At 58.9% G+C, this 20160-nt stretch overlaps 2 protein-coding genes across 2 annotated transcripts in view; one reads left to right on the top strand and one right to left on the bottom strand.

The window, feature by feature from the left end:
• Positions 1-5610, top strand: part of TMEM120B (transmembrane protein 120B) — a 36252-nt gene extending 30642 nt beyond the window's left edge. The window contains exons 7-12 of the mRNA XM_024566659.4: positions 59-124; positions 653-714; positions 1799-1891; positions 3184-3248; positions 3566-3634; positions 4036-5610. Of these exons, the coding sequence (XP_024422427.2) occupies positions 59-124; positions 653-714; positions 1799-1891; positions 3184-3248; positions 3566-3634; positions 4036-4149 (469 nt within the window). The 3' untranslated portion in view covers positions 4150-5610. The remainder of the gene's footprint in view (positions 1-58; positions 125-652; positions 715-1798; positions 1892-3183; positions 3249-3565; positions 3635-4035) is intronic.
• Positions 5611-6270: 660 nt separating this feature from the next.
• Positions 6271-16998, bottom strand: RHOF (ras homolog family member F, filopodia associated). The gene is made up of 5 exons (XM_024566926.4): positions 16510-16998; positions 16123-16210; positions 8589-8698; positions 8374-8508; positions 6271-7464 (listed from the first exon to the last, which is right to left on the bottom strand). The coding sequence occupies exons 1-5, from the start codon at positions 16645-16647 to the stop codon at positions 7300-7302; spliced, it is 636 nt and encodes a 211-aa protein (XP_024422694.1). The 5' UTR covers positions 16648-16998; the 3' UTR covers positions 6271-7299.
• Positions 16999-20160: the final 3162 nt, after the last annotated feature.

Genomic DNA, 20160 nt, shown 5'->3' with positions numbered 1-20160 from the left:
AAGCTGGGAGGCGCCTGCGTTTCTCTCCCTGCCTGAGCTTTCCCTTGTTCTCTCCAAGAATTAAAGGCTGGTGGGTGTCTCACCACTACGTGTCCACGTTCCTGTCCGGAGTGATGCTAACCTGGTGAGTGTGTCCTGCCCCTCCCCCCAGCCTCCACTCGCCCTCCCCAGGTGGCGGTGAATGGGGACTGGTGGTGAGCAAGGGGGCCCAGATGGCTTTTGAAGGCCTTGAGCTGGGCTGACTTTGGAGCCAAGAAGGAAAGTGGGAGCTTACAGCTGGGCCGTGGGGAGTTTTCTGGGAATGTGCCCTCCACCTGCTGGCTGGGGTAGAGGTGACAGGGAGCCAGGCTGGATGGAACAGCACAGGGGTGAGGCTGTGGCACCAGAGTCTGGCGGGGAAGGGGAAGGGGGACCCGTGGGAACCTAGGCTTCAAAACTCCGTGGGCTGCCCTGGTTCTAGAAGGCACTTACAGCAAAGAGGGAAGTGCCTGGGTCCAGCCCCAGGGACGTCGGTGGTAAATAAGGGTAGAAATCAGGGGCTTTGGCTTCCTCGTGGAACCTTTTTCTTCCCTTTCAGTTGGAATAAGACGGGGGGACGAATGTTTTGATTTCTCAGCACACCTCACGTTGGCTTTTCCCTCCTTCTCTGCAGGCCTAATGGACTGATTTATCAGAAGTTCCGAAATCAGTTTCTAGCATTTTCCATTTTTCAGAGTGAGTGACTCTTGCCTAGATTCAGGGGAGGGGCACTTGGTCCTTGAGGAGGCCATGTCCCTGTGGGGGGCAGGGGGAGGTCCCTGGCTGGCCTGGGGCAGAGGAGGCCCAGGAATCCAGAAGAGAGCTATCTGTCCACCCCCCCCCATCAAACCCGCCCCCCCCACCCTGCTGCACCCCCCAGCCCCAGCCTCCTCATTGCCTTTCCTTCCTGGGGCCAGGCCAGACCAATCCGATCGATCCCTGGGAGCCCGGGGATGTTGGGGGCACTAACTTTGTTTTCCTCATAGTGGAAACTTGCTCCTTTTCTCACTCACGAATAGCTCCGGATTTATAGACAATGAAAGGGCCTAGGGTCGGGGTTGCTTCCAGGAGTGGGGAGCGTGGGTGGTGGGAGACACAGAGAGTTTTACTTGTTAGCTTATGCCTGTTTGTTCCCTTTGAACTTTATTCCATGTACGTATTGCCAATTCAAAAAAAAAAAACTTAATTTTTAAATAAAATCTTGCTTACAAACAAATACAAATACATAAAGCTGAGAATGGGAATCATGTACAGTCCCGCTCTAAGGGGCGATACTGTTAATTGGTCTGTGTCCTTTACTGTGTTCATTCACAAATATGTACACGTGTATGCACCGCGTTGTGTAGTCTGCAACCATGGGCTCCCTCTACACGTGTAGTTTTGCTTGTAACCTGGGCTTTTAACAATTACCCTGGGTGGTTTTCCGTGGCTACAAGTATCCCATTGTATGGAACTGTCTCTTGCCGCCCTGGCATTGCACACAGCTCCCAGCATGGTGCACCATCCAGCAAGCATCTTTTGAGTGCCTACAGCATGCCTGGGAAAGCTCTAGAAGTTCTAGCTGGGGCTTCCTTGGGTCCTCAGATATTCAGAGCTCTTTGTATTCTGGAGAATGGATAAAGCGGGTTCAGACCAAAGTGAGAGGGTGTGTGTTTGTGTTGGGCCGGGGAAGGGTTGTACCTGGGGTGCCCTCTGCCCTCTGGGCAGGGCAGACTGCCCCCCCCCCCCCCCCCCAGTGGAGAGGCCACTCCATCCTCCGGGTGCTGTGCTCCCCCTGCAGGCTGTGTCCAGTTCCTGCAGTACTATTACCAGAGGGGCTGCCTCTACCGGCTGCGGGCTCTGGGCGAGAGGAATCATCTGGACCTCACAGTAGGTGAGTCGCTGGCCCCGGGGAGTGGAGGGACAAGTGCGGGCCCCAGCCCGCTCCCCCAGACCTCGCCCCTGCCTCCCCACAGTGGGAGCACGTGCCAGTAAGTACACACATAACAAGACCTACCACATGCACAGCCAGAGCTGCCAGCCCCTGCCTGACTTGCTCTTCATAATTCACCATGGATTCTGCTTTAGCTGAGGGCAAGACCGGCTGTGTGCCCCCAATGCTGGCTTCTCTCTTTTCCTTGTCATGTTTATTTTATAAAAGTGTTTACTTACTGATTTACAGTGAGAGGAAAAGAGAAAGAGAGAGAAACACCGATTTTGCTGTCCCACTTACTGATGCATTCGTTGGTTGATTCTTGTATGTGCCCCGACCGGGGATCAAACCCGCAATCTGATGTAGTGGGACTGTGCTCTAACCAACTGAGCTACCCGGCCAAGGCCTCTCTTATCATTTTTAAATGTCTATTTTTTGTCTGCTTTCTAATATACATAACGTCAGCCTAGTGTTGTTACACATATACGTGTATATACATTGGGAATGTCTGTGTAAGTTTTTAACTCATAGGGATACGTGCTTAATAAGAAAAGCTTGGAGACCTTTCATCTAAATTTTCATGGGAAACTTTTTAAAAAAGATTTAATTTATTTATTTTTAGAGAGAGGGGAAGGGAGGGAAACAGAGTGGGAGAGAAACATCAATTGGTTGGCTCTTGTACACGCCCCAACCAGAGACCGAACCTGCAGCCGAGACACCTGCCCTCACCAGGGATCGAACCGGCAACCTTTTGGTTTACGGAACGAGGCCCAACCAACTGAGCTGCACTGGTCAGGGCAGGGGGAAACTATTTTTAATAAATCTCTACTATCTTTTAAGATGGTCATTTTTACTGAATTGCTCTGCAAAGTAGGCCCTACTTCGTCAAGACTCAATTGAAATGATGCATTCCAAAGTCCAGTGTAAAAATGCAAATGAAAGAACTGATTGAAAACATAGCGCCTGGCCCATCAGCAAGCGCTCCACGTGTTGTCGGCCCGCTCAGTTCGTGGCGGCCTGGGGCGTGAGAGCAGTCAGGCCCCGTGACAGGCCTTCTGCATGTTCTCTGGGTCATTTCATAGTGAGCGCTCGCGTCCCCGGAAGAGTTGAGGGCGGTGTCCCCCGCGCTGTGTGTGTTTGTGCGTAGTTAATCTCAGGGTGGCCGGCATGGCTGAGCAGTGGGCGCTTGGTGGGCCGTGGGGGCCACCGGATCCCTTCACATGGGCCCTTCGCTCCCTCCCTGCTCTCCGCAGAAGGGTTCCAGTCCTGGATGTGGCGGGGGCTCACCTTCCTCTTGCCTTTCCTGTTCTGTGGCCACGTGAGTACCCCTGGAGTTTGTGGGTATCCCCTATTCTGGGCTGACCCCCAAGAACAGAAGGTCTGTAGGCCTCTCCCACATCCACCAGCCACCCCCAGGCTGGGCCTCGTGGGGTCCTAGGGCTGTGATGGCTCCTGAGTCTGGGGAGGCCTCAGGCTGCTCTGGCTTAGGGTGCCCCAATTTCATCTGGGGAGTTTTCAGTATCTCAGGTCAGTTGATACCAGAAGCTGGGGGTCCTGGTGCATTTCCCAGGGCTCTCCCATGAGGGTGCCCGGGGGAGCCGGTGGCTGAGCAGCGCCTGCCGCCCCTTCCTGCAGTTCTGGCAGCTCTACAACGCGGTCACGCTGTTCGAGCTCTCCAGCCACGAGGAATGCAGAGAATGGCAGGTATGGGGTGCGCACTCTGTATGTGTGTGCACACGTGCGCACGCGTGTGTGTGGTGGTGTTGAGCTGCGTGTGGCAGGGGTCCTGGGGAAGGCTGGGCTGGCTTGGGGAAAATTCCTTAGCCATCCCCTTGGCTCTCCTCCATGGGGCCCAGATCTCTTTGCTTGTGGGAACTAGGAGACGGTGGGAAGGGATTTGGGAGGCCAGGGAGCCCCTCAGTAAGCTCCCCAGGACCCAGCCTGACCCTCTCTCTCTGCCTTCTGTGGGCAAAACTCCACAGGTTGGAGGTAGCTCGTGCTAAGGGGGTGCTGCGGTCTGGGGGTGGGGTGCCACTTCAGCAAGGGGTGCTGATCACAGCTGGCATAGCCTTTCCCCCTTTCCTCTCTGATGTGGGTCCCACCAGGTGTTCGTGTTGGCACTCACGTTCCTGGTCCTCTTCCTGGGCAATTTCCTGACCACGCTCAAAGTCGTGCACACCAAACTCCAGAAGAACAGGAGCAAGGCCAAGAAGCCGTGAGCCTCAGGACTGTGCCCTGGAGCCCCGGACTCTGAGACTGCAGGGGGTCTCAGTTGGCACCCCAGCTGCTGACTTCCCCCCCCCAGCAGTGCCAGTTGTCACTGGCAGCAGTGACCTCAAGGGCCAGCGGCCTCGTGGGGAGCAGGGCCAGGGCCTGGACTCCATGGGACAAGAGGAATGTGACCCCAGCCTGTCCTCACAGTATTAGCCGCCCCACCCTCCCTATTTATGACGTATTTAATATGGGTCCTCCCTAGGACCCTCGGCCTTCCCCAGCTGCTCCTGGCCACACTGGGTGGGCTTCCTGGGAGGAGGCTAAGCCTCAGGGAGCCTCTCTGTCCCCACTCCCGCCATTTGAGCCCCCCAGGTGCGGTGTGGACATGCCTCCTGGGGGTGGATTTATGACCTGTTACTTACAGAGTCCCAGCTGGGGGTGGAAGGAAGCCCCTGGTCATCTTGTGGCACCTCCCTCCCCAGGCCCCCGCTTCTGTTGTAATAAGCTCCCACCTCCTCCCGGCCTCCATTTCTCTGTGGGCCGGTATTTAAGTGCTCTGAGAACCACTGTCTGTCTGTGCCTTGTGCTCTTTGTGCTTCCCCAGGCCCCTGACTGCTGGCCACCTGGGGAGAGTGGCCCTCCTGCCTTGAATCCTGGGGTTCTTGGCCCCTGGAGCAGCTGGGGGTGGGTGGGCCTCAGGTGGGAGGGTTTTCTGAGGGTGGCCACCAGAGGGCGCCCCGGCCCTGCAGCATTTGGGTGGTTTGAGCATGTTCTTTGACAAAGTTTGGCTGTGTTCTTGGGGGCTTCCTGACCCTCACCTCAGCCCACCTTCCCAAATTCTCACAGTGAGGACTCAGGGAGTGAGACCAAGACCCTCAGCTTCAGCCAGCACAAAGGGCCCCCAATCTGCACCGCCCTCCCTTCTTAACCTCAAAGTTCTAGAAAGTGCCGGGAGTCTGAACCACCTCACTTTCAGAAGGCCGCCAGGGCAGGTCTGCCAGGCACCTGGTCACCTCAGGTGAGACCCTGTATTCGTGGAGGGGAAGGAGCGAACAGGTTCGGATGAGTTTCCTGCCCCTTCCCCCACGCTTGAGCCTCAGCTGCCCTTGACAACTTCCCTACAAACCCTCCTGAACCAGAGTTCACAGCGTGTTTCCACAGCCAGGTTTTGGCCCTCCAAGGGATTTACTTTTTCGTTTTTTAACTGGTTACATTTTTAAAATATGAAATTCCCCAGGAAAATGGAAAGACCTGGTACCATTCCCACAGGGCAGCTGGTGCCGGCTTTCTAGTTTGCCGCAGAGTGCGCCGCCCTGTAGTCCCCGCCCTCCTCCGCTCCCACACCTCCCACCTGCCCGCTAGGTTCTTGGGTTTGCCCTGTACCAGCAACTTTCAGCCCTTTCCCTTCACGGCACACTTAAACTACTAAAATTCTGCTGCACACCAAAAATACATCCTTTTTCCCCCCGTCTGACAAAAAGAAAAAAGTTTTAATTTCGATTCATTCCTACTGGACAGCTATTGTGTGTTGGCTGTTGTTGTTATTTTTATTTGACAGTCTAAGGGAAAGGAGGTCAGTGCCCCTGACTAAGTGGTCAGGTAGTGCATGTTGTAAAAATTCTTGGGGCGTGCCAGCTGAAAGTCACTGCCTTGGTCTGCGCGCCGCCAGCTTTTCCTGTAAAGGGCCAGGTGGGCTGTCACAGCCGCTTCAGCCTGCATCTGCAGGGCACAAGCAGCCCTCGCATAGGTGAGTGGGCATGGCTCTGTTCCAATAAAACTTTATTTGCAAACACAGAGTGGCCAGATTTGGCTCACAGGCCATCGTTTGCTCACCTCGGTCCTACACCCTCATTTGTCCACGAGGCCCTGAATTCTGGCAGAACCAGAGGTCCTTGGAGTGAACGCCCTGTTCTGTCCCCAGGGCGTGGCAAGGCCTTGGGGAACCTAGGTGGGGTGCAGTGGACTTCAGAGGTCTCTTTTCTTAGTAGGTGACTTAAGAAAGGCTCAGGCTCAGTGGCCACAGCATTGGGCCCAGGGGCCTGAGGCAGGAGATGCAGACACCAGGGGGGCAGGGGCCGCCTGCAGCTATCATCCTGTCTTCCCTAAGGCTGACTTCTGAGCTCGGTCTCTCGGGTGTTTGAATCACCTGGGGCACTTGTTTAAACATTCCCGGACCTTCCAGAAGGAGGTTCAGTGAGTTTGCAGCTGGGGTGGGTCAAGTCCGTTCTCAAAGGAGGCCAGGGTGGTCTTGCTTTGGCTGAAGTGGTGGCTGTGAGGGGCAGAGGGGGCCTGATGGCCGGCTCTGGGTTTCATGAGCCGGCGCTGTCCTTTCACAGACAGGACAGTCTGTAGAGGTGACTTGTCCAAGATCAGGAGCTGGTGTCACTTTTCATCTGGAGTTGGCAGCCCAGGGTTGCTGTGGGTGAGGAGACCCAGAAGCAGGAGTCGACGGGTGGTCCAGGGTGTTCGTTTTGCTTTCTGAGTTCCTTCTCCCCCGGTCATGTGCATCTAGCTCTGGAAAGACGTCGGCCAAGCCAGAGGCTGTGACTGAAGTCCTCTGTGTGGGGCGGAGGGGGTGGAGTGGAGGTTTGCCAGCCCCCATGTCCGGGGCTGTCGCCTGTGTTCCCCTGATAGGCCTGGTCCTCATGGCCGAAAGTTCCTGGGGGAAGGAAGCCAGGAGCTGGAGGATGCAGCTGGGTGTATCTCCCGAGCCCAGGGAGCAGCAGGCTTGGGGCCCCTGGGGTGCTGCCAAACCCGCATGCACCCGCACCCCAGTGTCATCTGGTGTTGGGAGCGCAGGCTTTGAGGACCTGTTGGGTGTGCAAAGGCGGATGCACATGGCTGGGGGAAGGGGTGAAGAGGGCGCTCCAGAGTTCGGGGGACAAATGCCAGTTCCAGGGCGCAGAGGGACTGAGTCTAGCGCCCTCACCCACCAGCACCTGGGCCACAGAGTTTACAGTCAGAGCCCCAGCCAGGAAGACAGAGAGTTCCAGGACATCCTAAGGGTCTTGCTGCAGGCTCCAGGCAGCAGGCCCTGGAGACGCCAACCCCAAGTGCCCTTCAAGGGCTGGGGCCAGGGCAGGAACCCGCGGAGTGGACTGGAGACCAGGGCCCGGTCAGTCCTGTCCTGAAGGCGTGTGCCCGGCCTGGCCGGGTCAGAGCAGCAGGCACAGCCGGTGGTGTTTCCGCCGCTGCGCTTTCTTCAGGGCGCTGAGGGCAACCTTGGCGGCCTCTCGGAAGACGTCCTCCACGTTCTCCCGAAACTTGGCGGAGCATTCCAGGTAGAGGGCAGCTCGGATCTGTTCGCAGGCGCTCAGGCCCTGGGTGGGTGGGACAGGGGCCGGCATTAGGTGAGGGGCCTGGAGCGAGGAGGTGGGGGCTGTTTCAGTGGCTCTCGGGCAGGGGCCTTGGTGCGGGGCCTCTGCCCTCCTTCCTGGGGCCAGCCCTCTCGAGTGGGTAGATGGAGAAGGGTCTGTGCGGCAAGGAGAAGCCCCTCCTGGCCTGCACCCCGCCCCCCCTCAGGCAGAAACAGGCTGAATTCTGAGGACCGGGGCTGGCAGTTGTGTCCGCTGGCCCGTGAGAGGAGCTGAAGGCCTGGAGACAGGCTCCATGCAGGCCACGGGGCTTGCTCCCAGAGTAGAAAATATCTGTTTCTAAGGCAAGTTTACTTTCATTAATGCATATTCCCTTTTATTAAAGTTGATTAGTTTCCCTTTGTGTCCCACTTTTTCTCACATGCCTCGCCCAGAAGGCCACAGAGTTAGGTTTTGCCCAGGACGCTCGGGAGTCAGGGGGGAGCCTGATTTCGAACCCAGGCCTGCTCCTCAGGTCCCCTCGGGTAGATGGGGTGGGAGGATGGTTAAGGGCCCAGACTCTGGAGCCGGAGGGACTGGGACGGCGTATACTTTGGTTTGCTGTGTGACCCTGGGCGAGCTACTTAACCTCTCCAGCTCTGAACTGATGCCCTGAAAATGGGAAGCACTAACAGTACCCGCTTCGGGGGTTATAAGGATAAAATAAGGTAAAGGGTTAGGGTATGTGCGCTATTGATATTTTTAAATTGTTATTCTTAGAATCCTGTTTGCTTCAGCTGTCCGCAGGCCACTAAGGCACCCCCGTTGCAGAATGCAAAGGTCTGAGAGTCCTCTTGGCCACAGCTGTGCCGACGGGGCCTGGGCTGCCCGTGGTGGGGCGGGGACAGGGAAGGGAGGGAGGCACCCCTGGCCTACCTGCAGGTAGGTGATGGGCTCCAGCTGAGCCGCCCGGAGCTTCCGCAGCTGCTCCTTGTCCTTCCTCAGGTCTGTCTTGCAGCCCACGAGCACCATGGGGGTCCCACGGCAGAAATGTGTGACCTCAGGGAACCACTGTGGAGGGAGAAGCTGGGTGTCAGGGCTGGGGCTGGTTCCAGGGTCCCCGCCCCCCGAGGCTGGGAGTCAGGCCTCACCTTGATGAGGACGTTGTCGTAGCTGGTAGGGTTCATGACGTCATAGCAGATGAGCACCAGGTGGGTGTTCTGGTAGGACAGGGGCCGCAGCCGGTCATAGTCTTCCTGCCCTGGAACCGGAGAGCGGCTGTGGGTCAGGGAGGCACCCCTGCCTCATCCACCTGAGTCCCTGTCCAGGCTCAGGTGGGCGAAGGGTTGGGGCTGTTCTGAACAAGTGACTGCGTCTAGGCTTCAGTTTCCTCACGTGGGAAACAGGTACAGCCCACCGTCCTGGATGGGAGCAAGGCTTAGCTGAGATAAAACCCACGCAGTTCTCAGAGCGGGGTCTGACTACAGGGTTGGAAAGCGCTACAATTATGCTGGAGACTACTCTTCCCCATCCCAACCGCCCCATCCCCCTCCCCAAAATTCAGTTAACAGAAGGTGCCCCCCCCCCCCCCCCCCCCCCCCCCGCAGGCTGAGAGGTCTCAGGTGGAATTCATCCTGCCCTTCCAGCCAACGCTAGGGAGGGAGGGGGAGGGGTGGCTGGAGACAACAAGCCAGCTCCCCACCCAGACCCACCCCACACAGCAGCTGTCCCCCTAGCACATTAGACACACGTGGGGAGACGTCAGCCCTCTGGCGCTTGGCCCCTGCCCAGCACCAATGGAGTCAGAGCCCAAGGCTGGGCTGGACAGCAGTGGGTTTGGTTTTTCAAAAGATTTTTACGTTTACAATTTCAAGCTTACAGATAAATTGCCAAAAAGAGTGCCAAGAGCTCCCTTGCCCAGATGCACTGAGTGTTTACATTTCACCCCACTTGGGTTATCTGCATCTAAACACCTTGGACCCCAGGAGAGACAGGAGCACACGGGGCTTTGCCCAGGAGGCCATCCACGGGTTTTCTGCGGACTCTCTGAGAACAGGGGCAGCCTCTCACCGAACCCCGTAGGAGCGCCAAACTCGGGCAGGAGGCCCTGCAGCCCTGCGGTCACTGATCCACTGGCCCATCCAGACCTTACTGACTATCCCCCAGACCAGCGGCGGGGCGCTGCGTGGAAGCGGTGCGCTCTGCTGTCACGCCGGGTAATTTTGAAAAGCTCCCACAGTGAGTACCAAGTGCCCTTCAGACTCCTTGGCAACCCCCCAGCCACCTCTGCAGAAGGGCAAGGTGACTCCTTCCATTCACCACAGAGGCCAGGCATCCCCGCCAGGCCCTCCCTCCCGCTGGCGGGTGCCCTTCACTCCCTCCCTGCCAAGGCCTCTTGGGACAAGTGGCCTCTCCACCGAGCACAGACAGGCCGAGTCCTGCTTCTGGCCCCCACTGATGACAGGACAGCCACCCCTCTCTCTTCCCACTGGCTCCCCTTCAAACCAGGGCCCCCGACAGTATGCAGAGGGTGGCTGCCAGTTTCGGCGGGCCAGGAGGACTGTACGTGCAGTCATTCAGCCAGGATCCCCCCAACACTGGAGAAGGGGCGAGGGGTAGGCAGGGCCGTGCACACTCGACCCTCCTGCCCTCGTTGCCACAAAGCTGGAGAAATTCTTGTAAGAACGGCGGACCTGGCCCAGCATGCTCTTCCTGCCCATGCCTTCCCCCTTCTGCCCCCACACTGTCCCCTCTCCTAACCTTGGTCCGTGTCTTTCGTGACCTCTGCTGTCCGATAGTGCAATCTCTAGCCCCATGTGGCTATTTACACTAACATGAAAAATTCAGGCCCTCCATTACTCTAGCCACATTTCAAGTGATTAATTGCCACACGGGGCCTGTGGCTGCTGTAACAGCGCAGGTTAGGGCTTTTCCATCACAGCTGCAGGAAGTGCTGTTGCACAGCGAGGCCCCTTCCTCGCCCAAGCCACCCTCTGTTCAGCTCCAAGTCGGCGTTCCTCCCGCAAAAACACAGCCGTGCTCTCTTCTGCTTCTGTGCAAAGGTAGCTGCCGGGCCGTCTGAGACAGTTCTCGACGGTGGTGAAGCACACACGCTCTCACTCTCTTGGAGAAACGTGGCTGGGGCGGCCAGGGAGTTGGAAAGGGGGGCCTGCTGCATCCCCACGTCTCCCCTCATCTTGTCTGGCTCAGAGTGCGCCCTGCGCTGTCTGTCCACGCGTACTCCTGTGCGACCTCCTGTGCTGCCTGCATCCCTGTGGACTGCAAGCCTCCTGAGGGCACGGGCCGTGTCTGTCCTCAAAAAGTAATTCCTGGACCCTGACCAGCATGACTCAGTGGGTTGGGTGTCGTCCTGCAAGGCGAGGGGTCACCGGTTTGACTCCCAGTCAGGGCCCGTGCCTGGGTTGTGGGTGCAGACCTGGGACAGGGGACTTACGGGAGGCACATCCATGCTTCTCTCCCTCTCTTCCTCCCTTCCCCTCTCTCTCAATAGAAAGAAAATCTTTTTAAAAAAATTAATTGCCGGCACCCGTCAGGAGTCAAGACTGGCTGGTGGCGGTTTTGGAGCTGCTCACCTGTTGTCATGGGGCAGGAGAACCAGGGCTGAGGTCGGGTTCGCCTGCTGCGATGGCTGCAGCAGTGTTGAGAAGGGCTGACGTCGGACCGCCCGGGGCCAAAGGGGCGGGGGCGTCAGGCCCAGCCGGCTGCCCCCAGGACTCCAACCCTTCTGTTACCTCTTCTAGAAGGCTCTTCCCCAGGTGGCATGGTTTGGTCCCTCCTTTCCTTCAGGTGTCTGCTTAAGTGTCGCCTCCTCCGAGAGAACGGCTCTGAAACAGCCTCCTTGCCAGTCTGTCCCACGGGCTGACTGTGGCTTTATTTTTCTTCCCAGCTCGTCTCGCTACTTGACGTAGCAATATTCTTCTGTTTCTTTGTTTACTTGGCCTCCCCATGAGGACAGGCAGGGCCCATCTCCGTGCTACTCACCGGTAACCCCTGGGGCCCCAGTGAGCTCCGTTCCATTTAGTGGACAGACAAGCAAATGAACGAGTGGGTGCATGAGGGGCAGTGATAATCCCCGTGGCCCTCAGCATTTGCACTTTCTTTCGTCACCTGTGTTCATTTAAGCTGCCATGGGGGAGGTGAGCTGGGCTGGCAGGGAAGGTTTTCCTGTTAGAAGCCCAGGTGGCTGAGGTGGCATTTTTCAAGGTCACAGACAGGATCCCTGGGAGCTGGAGTACCAACTTAGTTCCCAAGTCCAAGGCCAAGCCGCTCTGAAGGGACCACTTCTCCCTGGAAGCCTTCGGCAGCCTTCCCAATTGGGAATTAACCTCCGGTGCTCAGGTTCCTCATCTGCGAGAGGGGGCGTGTGAGAAGCAGGCGAGCCTCGATGACAATGACAGTAATAAAAATGGTCCATGTCCCTCTCCGCCCACCAGGCCCCATTCAAAGCCCGTGACCGGCAGGACTCCTCATTCGTCACTGGGACCCTGTACCGGAGGGCTGTTACCATGTTCTACAGATGCAGACACTGCAGCGCAGAGAGGCTGAGTGGCTTGTCCACGGTTACACGGCTCAGAGGAAGCTTTGTAAGGACAGAGGGCCCTAGGCAGGACTACTGCGGTGCCTGTCTCGCACTCCACCCCAGAGGACAGGGAGCTGTCCTCACTCGACAAACCCCTGTCCTGACCAGGTGGAGAAAAGGCTGCTGACAGAGGTGTCTCAAGGAGCGAGGGATTCTGGGAGGGGCTGGGCAGCCAGCCAGGATCCCAGCTTCTCATCCTGGCTGCCTTCCTGGCTGGACTGTGCCTGGCTCCGCTGTCCCCAGGATTCAGGGTGGGCCTCCTCTCGTGGACCCGGCCAGCAGCAAGAAGACAGCCTTGGGAGTGCTGTGACCTCACGCTTCCTTGGGTGGAGTGCCCTAGACACCTCCCAGGTGAGTCAGGAGGGCCGGCCGCACGCACACTTGCCCTCCAGGACTGGCCTTCCCGCTCTGGGCCTCGGTTTCCTCGTCTGGAGGAGGGAGTGACAACCCTGGCCCAGGTACTGAAAGGAAAAGGCTTGCGGGCCGAGCAAGGCTGGGCAATGGTGAGGGACAGCTGCCGTGGTTACCGAGGGACAGGGTCCGGGGTGGGGGGGTGGCTGTAACCCTGGCTCTGGAGACCCCCAGCTTTACGGGGTCCTCCAGCCACAGGGCAGCGTTGCTGCCCTGCCCATTTACCCACAGTCATGCCAGGGCTTCAAGGGGCCACATCGCTTGTCTCCAGGCATACAGGTGTCCCACTCTGGTCTTTGCGGATGGGTTTCAGATGTTTAAAAAGCCCCAGGGTTTCGTGCAAAAGGAGGCATTTGTTTCTGGAGAGGAGGAAGTGAGGCGCACGCCCGCCTCCTGAGAGGGTGTTTCCTTTGTGGGCAGGAGCCGTGCCCAGTCACCCCTCCGGGGGCAGGGGTCTCGAAAGCGCGGAGCTGGAGTGAGGAGTCAGGGTGTCGTGGAGACACAGTGGTGCCCGAGTCGGCTGGAGGATACACACAGGGCAGTTGGGTCCCAGCTCTGGCCAGGGCGCTGGTCAGGGGATGGGTGTAGGCAGCGTGAGAAGCGGAAGCTGCCAGAAATGGAACCCACTTTTACTAGGGCTCTGGGGCCCACGCCCCTGCACATCCTCCCGGGTGACTGGTCCATGCCGAGGGCCCACGGCTTTGGCTCCCCAAGCCTCCAGTGCTCCTGGCTCCTAGACACCGCTTTCGTCCCTGACCCCTTGTCTTAGCAAGTCCTCTGCCCCCATTTTCCCTAGTGTCCCCATCTCAGGCTGGGACGACAACCAAAGCGCCCCACCTTCCTGGTCAATCCCCACCCCATCCTGCGACGCCCCAACCCTGGGCCCTACCCCAAGGCCCCCATAGCTCCGTCTCTTGTGTCTCTTGTTGGTGTCTTAACATCCCACCTCGCCCCCGCCTCCCCCGGCCCAGGAAACTTCAGACCTCACCACAGCTTCCTGTCTCTGAGGGTGCTGGTGAGGGTGTTGGGGTGGCGGCAGTGAGGCTGCCGGGACAGTGGGTGCTCACAGCCCCTGCCTCCCTTTGGTTTTGAGCACCAAGAGCTCCGTCGCCCCTCCATACAGCGGCTCCGTCGCCACTGCGCGTCTGTGACTGTTCCCACAGGATGGAGACAAGTAGCCGGACTGGCGGCCCACGTGGGCCCTTGTAGCCTGGGTCCTAGGTGTGGGGAAATTCAGCTGTCCCAGAGCCACCCCCATCCCAGAGTAACTCTAGTCTTGGTTGGAAAGTGTCACCCTGCACCCTCCCACCTCTGGACCCCCTTGCTGCAGGGTCTAGCCTATCAGGTTCTAGAACCTTCTACAACTTTTACTATCTCCAGCTTGGACACTCTCCTCATTGCTTAGTCTCTGTCTTTCTCTATCTGGTCCCCTGGCCATCCTTGTCCAGCATGTTCTCCATACATCTGTCCATCTACAGGCAGAGACGAACGTCATCGCCTTTGTCACCCAGGGCCTCTGCAGGGCTGTCTCTGCATCGGGGTTGCTTTTTCATTCATTCCACAAGCCTCGCTGCAGGCCAAGTTCCGGTGTCTCCCGCACACTCCTCCAAAAGGCCGGACTCCCTTGAGAGGGAGCAAGCCCCGCCCCTCCCTGGGCTGCCCTGCGAACTGGGGGCCAGTCTACTACTCCCAGGACTCCACTGAGAGGCGCCCTGCTGGCAAAGCAGTGGGGCGTGGGGCGCACAGAGCCTTGCAGGCCACGACCTGTGTTCCGGCCTGGGTGGGGTGGGAGTAGGGGGGGCCCCCAGAACCACAACGATGACACTTCGTGAGCTCTTCCCCAGAGCCAGCCCCTGCGCTAAGTACTGCCCCTCCCACAGGCCTAGTTCAATCTCACACCTATTTCAGCCCCCGTTACAGATGAGGAAACCGGGGCCCAGGCGACCCCAGCGACACCCCACCGGGGAGCTGGCATGAAAGCCCAGGTCTGACTCCAAAGCATGTGGACATGCGGACGAATGGGACCGGCACTGCCCCGGTGGTCCCATGATTCCGATAATGCGGGGGACAGAGCTGCCTCCATCCCCCACCCCCAAAGTAGCTCTTAGAGCAAATCCTTTTTTAAAACAAGAAGCTGTCTAGAACCTTTGCACAACAACCTACCCTGACATGTTCGTTGAGCATCTTTCTCCGGGCCAGACCAGAGGAGGGCCAAAGTGGTCCCCGCGAGGGGCCTGATGGGGGAGGCAGAACGGGACCCTTAACCAGGGGATCTGAGAGGAGCCACCCTGAGGGCAGAGGGTGGGGAAGGCAGAGAGACAACTCCCCTGGACAGCGTGGCGTTCACGAACCTGTCCCTCCCTGGGCTCCAGACAGGAAATGTGAAACTGAGTGGCCCAAACACACCAAATTTTTACTGCTCTCGTGGCCACGCCCTTGGGAATTCCCCAGAAGCCTTTAGGGGTGGAGGCACATCCCTGTCCTGGGGGCAGCCCTGCAGGGTGCTCACCCAGTAGGTCCTTAGAGGCCACCACAGGTGCACACACACTCGAACCGCAAAGCCTGCCCCAAGTCAGGCACAGAGGAGGTGTCTGGGACTGGGACAGCCAGCGCCTTTCCTGACACCCTCCCGATAGACCTGGGGATGCTAATGGCAGCTTGGGGGGGGGCGGGGGGGTACGGATTTTGGCTCCATTCCAGGCCAGTGGGAGACTTCCCCTCATACACGCAGGGCTTGCCTGGGGAAGGGGCACCCGATGGCAGGGTTCGGTGCAGGTTACGAAGCACTGAGTCACAAAGGCTGGGTGAGGCGCCCGCTGGGGATCCTGAACTTTGCTCCCCAGTTTTTATGCCGGCCCAGAGGGGAGCCCGGGCAAGATGGAAACTCCCTGAGGCAGGCAGCCCCCCGCCAGTGTCACCCAAATCCTCTCACTGGCTGTGCTCCTCCCACCCACCCCCAGCGGCAGGGTCTGGTGACTGACCCAGGCAGCGTAATAAACCCGCGAGGAGCTGCAGGTGGCAGCGAGAATCTGCTTCCGAGCCTCCCCGGAGCTTGTTCCTTCCTCAGGGCCTGTTTCTTCCAGGGAGCCAGGAAAGCACAGCACTGTAGGCACAGAATCCCACAGGCCCCAGTCAATAGGGCACAGAATTCCAGAATCACCCACGGCAGGAATTTTGATTCCCACAAGGGTGGGAATTAAAATTTGCGACCATAGGACCCTGGAGCTGCAGGGCTGTGGGTCACAGAATCTGGGAGTCACAAGCTCTGACCTGTAGCCCAGAGTATTCTAGACACAGGACCCAGAGATATCCTAGCGCCAGAGGCCCCAAATCTGGGGCTCAGAGAATCCGAGGAGGCAGGTAACGCATGAAAATCCCAGCTCCAAGGGAAGCGGAAGGAAGCCCACGATTTTCTAGAACCACAGGAGAGGAACGAAGCCCTCGGCTCTCAATACATCAGCGCTGGGTGGTGGCCCGGGAGCTCATCTCGGCCGAACACCCTCCTTTTACAGATGGGGTGACTGAGGTCCTCTCTGCCACCAGGGTCACCCTGCTCCCGGCCAGCACGCGTCTCCTGTCTCCAGGAGCGATGGATTGTCAGGGCCCCGCGGAGGCTGGCGGCGGGGGATGCCCGCAGGGATGTCCGGGCAGGGGAACCCTCTGGGCGGACTCACCCGCGGTGTCGTAGAGGTTCAGGGTCACCTCCTTGCTGCCCACGGTCACGCTGGCCGTGTACTTCTCAAACACGGACGGGGCGTAATGCTGTGAGATAAGGGGTAGGGTTGGTTCTTCAGGAGTGCGATGGAGTCCCAGGGTGTCCAGCTAAAGTCCCCGTCCTCTTCTACCTTCGCCCCATCCGGCTCAGTCCCCCCCACACCGCAAGGCTCAGGAATTCCCGAGGGGGAGACCCGGGGTGGTGGCCGCCTCCTGGCGCGCAGGACGGCGGGAACCCACGGCCCGGGCTCAGTGCAGGCTGAGGGCCGTCTCTCGCCCTCCGGTGGCCCCAGCCCAAACCCATTCTCCATCCTGCGCCCTCCAGCGCTCCCCTCCGCAAGCCTCACCTCGGGGAAGGAGCCCTGGCTGTACACCATGAGCAGTGAAGTCTTGCCGCAGCCGCCATCGCCCACAATCACGATCTTCAGCTCCTTCCTACCGGGGCCCGGGGCGGCGGTCTGAGCCGGGGTCCCGGAGGCGTCCATAGTCTGGAGCCGGCAGACCTGGCAGACCTGGCGGCAGCGCGTGGGGAACTGAACCCCGGCAAATAGCAGTGGGGGCGGGGCCACGGTAAGCCCCGCCCCTTAGCCGCTTGCACCTCTTCCGTCAGGCAGCCACCCAGGCGGACCTCCCAGCCTCAGTTTCCTTCCTGCTAGGGTGCCAGCACGGGGCTGTCGCCTCTCACTTGCAGGGAAACTGAGGTAACTGAGGAACGGGATGCTCAGCGGCACATACAGCTCCTGACCACTTCCCCTCCTCGGGCTCACAACGGCGCGCCCCCCCTCCGCTGTCAAGATCCCATCGTTTCCGCAGCTCTTCGCTGGGCACCCCTAATTGGCAGGCTCCGCCTTCTGCCAGGGGCTCTTTGATTGGTTGGTTCCGACAGAGACTCTTTGATTGGCGGACTGTGCCCCCCCAATCAGCACCCGGATTCGTGGAGCCTTGGTTTCGAGCTTGGGGAGAAGCCCCCTACCTTTGCCCTGCTCCAGCTGTGGCCTGGGGCAAGGCTGCCTGTGACCTGTTTCCCCACAGGAGGTAGGTTGGTGGTGCCAGAGAAGATGCTGGCATGGGGGGTGCTGTCTGCCCACCTGGTCTGGGTCTCCCCGCGCCTGTGTGGGAGCGGGTTGGGGGTGGGAAATAGTGGTTCCGCTTACCCCCACCTCCGTAGGGGTGCTAAGTGGACTCGTGGCGCCCTCTGCCGGGCGATCACCTCAGTGCGGGTGAGCTCCCTGAACCACATGTCGGTGGGAGCCTTTCTAGCAGGGGTGAGAGGTCTTAAACGAGGACACCCAGACACAGCTGATGAAGGGGCGGGGGAGGCCAGGAGAGCGCTGGCTGAGACCAGCTGGGCCCCCTTGACCATTTTGGACACTGATAACCCTTACTTCCACCCAGCAACTTAACTAGGTGTTCTCCAGCCAGCAGCCATATCCCAAAGATTCTCCCCAATCTTCCCACCTCCCTGACCAAAGCAGCTACTTAGAGCACTCACATGCCGAGTACTACTGGGTGGCTGGCTGCCATCACCCCCCCCCCCCCCCCGCGCGCGCTGACTTCCTTTTACAAGCCAGGCCACTGGCAGAAATGGCAGAGGACCCCTGGAGCAGGTGAGGGCAGGCAGGCTAGGCACTGGGGCGTGGCCAAGGGAGCTACCAGGGCCCTGCCAAGCTGGGTAGGATCTCTGAGTTCCCTCTGAGAGGGGCTGGCAGGATGCAGGATCTTCTTGCCCCTACCCCACCCGGAAGGTTACCAATTCTCAAGTTCTCAGCAAAGATGAGGCAAACTTGACTTCAAGGGAGGAAATTGCCAACCTGGCAGTTCCAGAAATGCCGGGTCAAGGTTTTCAGCGGATGCAAGGCAGGGTCTGACCGCCAGAGGGCAGCAGCGACTGCCCGTGGAAGCCCCAAAAGAGCCAGAGCTGGGAAGAGGAGGTATTACACCTGAAGGCCCCGATTTTTAGGTTGTTGGGTGGAAGCCCCACCATGTGACCAAACCAGATGGAATAAGCTGGGTCAAGCACCCCTAGAAAAATCACCAGCAACTCATTTTTTTTTTCAAATACAAGTTTATTGAGAAGCAATTGTGTTCTTGCCTTTAAGGAGCTCAGAGAAGGTTGAGAGGTTGTGGGTGGTAGGTGAACTAATAAGCTTGGCAAGTGTTGGGCAGGCAGGCCAGAAGGGTACCCAGCCAGGGCAAATGCACGGTGGCTGAAAAACCCCGCCAGGTTTGGCAGAGGCTGGGGAATGAGGAGGGAGGCCAGGCGCTGTTGTCAAGGTAATGGGGGTTAGATCTCCAAGGGCTAGATCTCCGAGGGCCTGGCTGCCAGGCTCAAGCAGGGGGCACTGGACAGAAGGCTCCTGAACAGGCCCAGCCAAAGCTGGACCCCCAAAAAGCTCTCTCTGGAGACCACAGAGGAGCCATGATGGCTGGTGAGGCAGCCTGAGGTTGGCAGGAGAACAGACCAGGTCCAGAGACGCGTCAGAAATGGACCCCCAGGAGGATGGGGAAGACGGAAGAGGGTTTGGAGTAAAGGGAGGACCACTCACCTTTGTGGCCTTCTCATCTCTGGCCTGGCCCGGCAGCAGCGGGGACCCTAAAGTGCAGGGAGGAACTGGGAGAGTAAGGGAGGGAGGGGGGCTGCCTCATCTGGGAGGGGCCTGGAGAGAATTCATGTAGAAAGGTCACCCCACTCTGAGTGAACTAAGCCAGGAGAAACCACAGAAGCCCGTGGGGAGGGCTCCCAACTATCCTCAAAATCCTCAGACCTCAGTGTCCACTATCCACTTGAGAAACGGGGCGATAATTCTGACTTATGACAGAACCACTTACACTAAGTGGATAGGAGCGAGGAGAGGAAAAGCTAGTCTCCCAGCCCTGCCTGGGTCTGGGCAGAACAGCTGACACTGGGCCCAGCCCCCTGCCTGGCCAAGGGGCTGGCAGAACCCCAGCCCTCGGGAGTGGGTGTGAGGGGGACCCAGTTCCAGAGGGGGATGGGGGCGGGGTCTGTAGCTAAAAATACCCAGCAGCCAGGCCAGCTGCTCAGAGCTCCCTGCAGAGCAGGCCAGCTGAGGCGCTGGGCACACCCACATGCCCAGGGGCCCTGCTTCCTTACCTGTGAGATGTCCCGAGGCCCCAGGTCATTCTCCCTCTAGTCACCAGGAATTCCTGGGGAGATTAAGGAAGGCAAGAAAGATACTTTAAATTGGTCCTCGCCACAGAGCCGCTGAGATGCCAAAGCCTAGGGGAGCTGGCCAGGTGGCCCATGCCACAGTGAGGCCACCTGAGCTGGGGAAAGAAGGGCCCAGACCCACTTTTCTCTTGTTGGGGCAGGATCTGGTGGCACAGGTTAGGTTGGCTAATGACAACGCCTAGGACTTCCATTTCCCTGGGGCCTCCAAACATCCCAAGAGGTCGTAGCTCACCTGTGGAGTCACCCACTGTGTGTGAGGCTAAAGACACTGAGCCTGCATAGACTAAACTATTCTCTGAGTCCCAGAGATGGGAGGTGGCCCAGGGTGGCCTGGGGAGTCACTGCCATAGAAAAAGCTTCCACTCAAAAAGCCAGCCTCAGAAAACGGCTCAAGAGGTTGCCAATGTCCTCCTCCTAGGTCACAAGGTAAGACCCATGTGCCCAGAGGGGCAGAGACTTGCTAAAGTAGTCACTGGCCAGCTGGAGACAGCAGCGGACCCACACAGCCTTGAGAGGGCAGGGTGCCTCTCTCTATAGTCCATGCAGCTGCATCTCCACCCAGAGGTTCCAAAAGGTCATATTCCATGCTGGGGCTGGGGCACTTGGTTGCTGGGCCGGAAGAGGCGGGACTCTGGCGTCCAGTGGTAAGGCAGGTCCGGCCAGCCAGCTGCCCTTCTGCTGGCGTGGCCTTCTCCAGGCAGGCTCCAGGCCAGGCGTATCCCGCCCATTGCCCCCTGGGTGACCGGTGGGCGGGGTTGCCCTCTGGGCCATGAGGACTGACAGCCTGCCCCACCCCTCCCTGCCCCAG

This window comes from Desmodus rotundus, chromosome 7 (assembly GCF_022682495.2).
Source record: "Desmodus rotundus isolate HL8 chromosome 7, HLdesRot8A.1, whole genome shotgun sequence".
Classification (NCBI taxonomy): Eukaryota; Metazoa; Chordata; class Mammalia; order Chiroptera; family Phyllostomidae; genus Desmodus; species Desmodus rotundus.
The sequence above is the reverse complement of the archived record's forward strand: the minus strand, read 5'-3'. Positions and strand labels throughout refer to the sequence as shown.